General features: G+C 41.9%; 1 protein-coding gene across 1 annotated transcript; it reads right to left on the bottom strand.

The window, feature by feature from the left end:
• Positions 1-681: 681 nt before the first annotated feature.
• LOC148040050 (peptidyl-prolyl cis-trans isomerase CYP38, chloroplastic-like) lies at positions 682-4,672 on the bottom strand. The gene is made up of 7 exons (XM_087696489.1): positions 4,171-4,672; positions 3,336-3,617; positions 3,039-3,238; positions 2,202-2,437; positions 1,439-1,581; positions 1,166-1,237; positions 682-1,031 (listed from the first exon to the last, which is right to left on the bottom strand). Exons 1-7 carry the CDS (start codon positions 4,447-4,449, stop codon positions 807-809), a joined length of 1,437 nt encoding a protein of 478 aa, XP_087552615.1. The 5' UTR covers positions 4,450-4,672; the 3' UTR covers positions 682-806.
• Positions 4,673-5,675: the final 1,003 nt, after the last annotated feature.

Below are 5,675 nucleotides of genomic sequence, written 5' to 3'. Positions count from 1 at the left end.
TTACGAGGAGCGTGATGCAAATATGCAGGAGACAACTCTTGCTCTTCAAGTTGATTGGAACAACCAAAGATCAGCATAAAACAGCATGTCTTCCCAGATGGTGCTCTAAGTTGTCGAGGGAGGGGGCAAGCCTTCAGGAATCTAATGTGGTACAAAAGGTATCAGTTTGTTCATTGTCCTCAAGACAGCCATAGTAGGCATTAGGGTTATGGCAATCTTTGCCAAGGGAAGAGAGCAAGGACCTAGTGTTGGCCATAGAGCTGCGACACATGGTGCCAGATGATGGGAGAAACTGCTCCTATTAATTGTTTTTGAGAGCTACTAGGGCTAGACCCTCGTCCAATAATTTGGTAGTGATAGATTCTTATCCAATGGTAGGCCCAAGATCTGGTCTATCTCCCTTGTAGACCTCCCCCTTTGATGATGATTAATCAATCTCCCTTAAAAGACCCAAAATCTGACCTCTGTTAGACTTGCAAGAAGAAACCTTACCACATCAGTTTGTTTTTTAAGCTTGCTTTTTTGCCTTTAATGATGAATGATCAATGGCTTTCACTGATTTTGGCTTTCTGGGTAGGGGTACCACAAAGTGACTTTCAAGATTCCCATTCTAGGCTAACCATGTTAAAATGTTGTGAATTGAGAAACCCTGGCAAATCTAGGGACATGCTTCCAGAAAGAGAAGTAAAAAGCGGGAGTTGAGCTGTTTCAATTATATCCATAGCAATGGAACATGAATGACCGCATCGCAACCAAATCTCTAATCCTTGAAAACATGTGAAGTGCTCATGATTAAGTGCCCCAAATCAAGACAACTTGTAGGTAGGATTAACCAGATTATCTAGTCCTGCCACAACTTTCATGGATTCAACTACATCCCCTACTTTAAGATCTGCAAGTAAGTCCTCATTCTCAGTGACATAGCCAAAAACTGCATATCTCCCATCCAAAATGTTGGCATTGCTAGGAGTAAGCTCACTTTCCTTCAAAAGCCAAAATATTTGACTGGAAGCAGAATTATCCTCAAATTCCTGTCATTATATCACAAAACCATTAATAACAAAAGTCTTGCACCAAATGAGCTGCTAGAGCAGTTTTCAGTCAAATAATGCTAAATGACAGAGTTCCAGCAAGGACATGCAAACAGGAAAAGTTTGACACCTACTTCTCGAGCCATGGCAAGGGTGCCAAATGCATTGAAAGGAAGCTTGGTTCTGGCCCTGTACCGCCCAAGCTCCTGTCAATACCCACTGTCTTTTGTCAGTGGATTACTGCAACATGAAAGCACTGCAAGACTACAGATTTGCAGCAGATAACATTGAAAAGCAAAGTGCAAATAGTAGAGTGACTTGAAAAATATGCCAGCTTTGACGTTGATTTTGCAATGCCACAGGCATAAATGAGACATGCCATAAACAATTATCTTTGCAAACTTCACCTCAAGAGTGGCCTCATATATCGGCTCCTTGTCCCCATCAACCATAATTTCAAGAGGTATTGTTCTAATCTTCCCTGTACTGGGATCCACAAAACCCTCTGCAGGTCCATCCGGATCTCCAGTCTGGACGACAAAACCATCAGCTGTAAAGACACAGATACTTAGCTCCTTAGTTTTTATACGTTTTTCTCCCTCTCCACACCCCTCCCCTCCCCCCAGGCCCGCCACCCATATGTGCCAGCCTTCCTGCTTATGCTACTTGTTTTATGGAATCTGCTGCAAAATGACCATCTTTCCAAAGGAAGATTTATGTATGCATACATTCATGCATGCCAGTTGTGTACAACAGAACCTTATTGGCGTAAGGTCAGAATAAATATCGATATGGAGTGCTGTTCACAGAACTATATTTGGTCTCACTTCATATGTATGTACTATGTATCCATACATTCATGCATTGCCAGTTGTGTATGACAGAACCTTATTAGCATAAAATCAGAATAAACATCAATATGGAGTACTGTTCACAGAACTTTCTTTGGCTAGAATCTTCAGCTTCCTCCACAAAAGCCAAAGGTCATCTGTTATTTTGCTTGGGTCATCAAATGTTTGCATTGGTCATTAGATATTTTGCTTGGCTATCACAAAGAAATGCAAAGAGAGACAACAAGCTTCCCATGCCAATTCACAACCTTCTTTACAATAGAAACACTTTCACCACTAACTGGTAATTAAATGTACCTGCCATACTGAGGTTACTGACCTCTTTGAATCTCCATGCCATCATAGAAGCGTCTTTCCACCAGGTCTACAAAATTTCCTGCTGTGACAGGAGCATTGTACCCATCCAGAACAATTTGAAAGACCGCATCCTTTAGATTGGGATTATCCTTCACTTTGACTTTCATTTCAACTATTGCCCTGCCTTTCAACAGGGGTTTTTTGGCATACTCCTCTGGCACCTCAAAAGGGAACCTGTCCACCATAGCTTCTTCCACACTGCAGAAACGCAATGGCCCAGGAACATCTCAGCTGCAATCCATGACAAGAGCCCCACATAAGAGACACACACACTACCCTCATGAAAATGCAGTAAGGAAAACATTGCTTTAAAATTTTGCATGGGAAAAAACCAACCTGCATAAAGGCGCAGCAAGGAAAACAAAGGTGGCATTGAAATTTTAATCATACAACCATGTGAGGATTGACATGAACCAATCACATTTGACAAAAGACTGGCTTTGCATTATCTAGACCACCAAATAACCACTACATAGTATGCAAACATGCGCATTGCCATATTGTCTGACAAGTGCTCAGTTTGAGAATACCACAAGCTTCCCATTCTTGTTTACCTGTGGCCTGTAACTATCAAGTGTGCTTTGTAACAGACGCATGCAATAAGCATGTGCAAAACTACACCTAACGTCTTTGTTTTGTTTTTACGTCACACCTCTTCAACAGACCTTTGTGATTTGAGCAGCAAAAGTGTGTGTACAAGTCCAATCAACTCTCTTAGAGCCTTTAAAAACTACAACAGCAGTAAAACTCACAGACCTAATTATATATGAGCAGAAGACATACAAGGCCAGAGACTTACTCTCCCACAGTGTATAGCAGTTCTTTCTGCTTTGGAGCTATTCCTTCTCTGTTTTGATCCTCAATAATCTTCTGTAAGTCCTGAAGGCCTACAGTTAGCTTGTCCAGCAGAGCCTGTCCAGCTTCTCTTTTGGTATCAGGTAGACTGGCCAAGATGACAGATTTGTTTTGACTCAAGGCCCTTGCAGCTTGCCTTACATTCTGCACACGAATGTAATAGTTCTCAATCTGAGGGAGAGACCATTTCTAAATTTGAAACTTGAATTTCATATTAGAAGACAAAGGAATGGCCAGCTACCCGTTGAGCTGGATCAAAGGCCTTGGCTCCTGCAAGTTTCAGACTGTTATTGATGTCTTCCAGAGATTTCTGGACTTCCTTAATAGATTTGTTGTCAATAGGCAATGCATATCTCAGTAAGGCATTGGGGTCCTTGATTGGTGGCCCTGAGATTAGCACGGAAAGGTCCGAAATGACATTATTTGTCTGAAGCACACCTGCGAGTGAGGCTGGTGAATAAAGAGAAGCCATCATGGCTGCTGCAAGTATGGAAACTGTGGATCTTTGAAAAATCCTGGTCATCTGCACATACAATGAATGATACGATTACAGCATGATTGAGGAAAGTTATACCCAACTAAAGCTAAAAACCGAAATGTCTGAACTGTGATGATTGATGGCGGGGGCATCCTGGACATAATAGTGTAGAACAAAGCATTGCGTAAGAGGGGCTCAGACTACCAGGCGTTTGCTATTGCTCTGCAACTCCTTAAGATTACTCAGTTAGACCCCAGAAATGACTAACAAACCATTTGCTATAACTCTGCAGCCTCTTCTCATAATTCTATTGATTCCCAGAAACGACTCATGGCCATTTGCTGCATCTCTACAACCCCTTATGATGATTCTGTTCAATCCAGAAATGACTAACGGCCATGTACTCTGTTCAATCACACAAATAACTTTCTAGTTGAGTGCAAGCATTCACAGAAGAGGCCAGTGCCATTGTAGCAGGCATCCTGCTCTTTAAATCAGCCACCAAATGCAGCTAGAAAGAAAAACCAAACAGTCCAGGGAGGCACTTACACATGACATTATTGATCAACTCAAGTCCCGTTCTATGCCAGAACTTTACCTGTTTCTCACCATCATCAGCAGTAAGGCTGCATCTGCAGCATGTTGTGCTCAGGTTGATTGCTGCATTGCTGCTCTGGCCAAGTGCCTGCAAACCACTGTCCCGCACGCGGCGTTGCGCAAACTGCAGGCACCCGAGGTTCAAGCCCCTGATGGTCTTGACACATGGCAGCAGCGCACACTTCGAGGGGATGCCAGACATGGAGGCGGGCTGACATGATGGAGGGCAACACAAGCAGGGCTTCAGGGACTTGGAATCCAAGACAGGGGCAGGAACCATGGCTGGTGTCTCAGGCAAGAGTCAACCAGAATGGGTTGGAATCCTGTCCTTCTGTCTTCTGCAAATTCGAAAGGATCAAACCATCTGCATCTCCATCTTCTTCACCTTCATCTTTTGTCTTCGTATTCATGATCTCCTTTTCTTGTGTTTTGCATGCAGCGAGCAGGCCAGCGTATTGGATAAGGCCCACGAAGACTCGATCTGCTATCCTCCCTCCTCTCTTTGGGCGCCCATACTTGAGCTTCACCTCCACATCCATCATCAATAATGATAGGACAATTATCAATGCCTATATCTTTTGCTATATCATCAAGTTCTCCTTCATCCTAAACATGTCACAAGCCACTATCTTTGTGGTGGTGGAGAGAAGAGTTGTTATATTTATATCTTACAAATGCAGAGAATTGTAAGTTACCTAATATAGAGGCCATCAAGTAACCTATATTAGTAGTCGATTGAATCTAGTGACGATCAACCGTCTATTGCCTTAATCTATCTTGGAATTTTAGGGTGACTAACGATTTGGAGAATCTACCCTACCTCATGGGGGAATCGTAGTTAGCATCTAAAGCAATCTAATGAAGCTCGTGTTGTTGTATCCTTGGAACTGACTAGCACATCATACTAACAAACTAATCCCCACTTCGTTCATAGAAAATGTGAAATAAGGAGGAGAAAGCACACTGGATTGATCTCATCTACTCATCCATAGGACAGGTCATCCATGAGAATCTAGCCTACCTCATGGGGAAATCACAGTTAGCATCTAAAGCAATCTAATTAAGCTCATGTTGTACCCTTGAAACTAACTAGCACATCATACTAACAAACTAATCCCACACTTGGTTCATAGAAAATGTGAAATAAGGGGGAGAAAGCACACTCAATTGATCTTGTCTGCTCATCCATAGGATAGGTCATCAAGACCTCTATCCAACAGCTTTTCACCCACTCACCCAGGCTTTTTTTAATTTATTTGATTACTACCTCATAAATGTTCCCTTATTGCATCATTAGCATTGGTTCCTTAAAATAGTTTTCCTTAACAAAAAATAATGGACAAATGATTGTTGTTTAATTTAAAGATAAACCATTCATTAGTATAATTATCTTTACAAAAACACCAATCCCATTTGCCAAAACAAATCCACTAGCGTACTCCACTCTCTCACTTGTGCAAAATGTTATGCTTATAAGAGAAGATTTTATGAAGAAATAAACTATGA

This window comes from Lygodium microphyllum, chromosome 2, assembly GCF_053477565.2.
Source record: "Lygodium microphyllum isolate KBCC chromosome 2, Lygodium_microphyllum_v1.1.10, whole genome shotgun sequence".
NCBI lineage: Eukaryota > Viridiplantae > Streptophyta > Polypodiopsida > Schizaeales > Lygodiaceae > Lygodium > Lygodium microphyllum.
The sequence above is the reverse complement of the archived record's forward strand: the minus strand, read 5'-3'. Positions and strand labels throughout refer to the sequence as shown.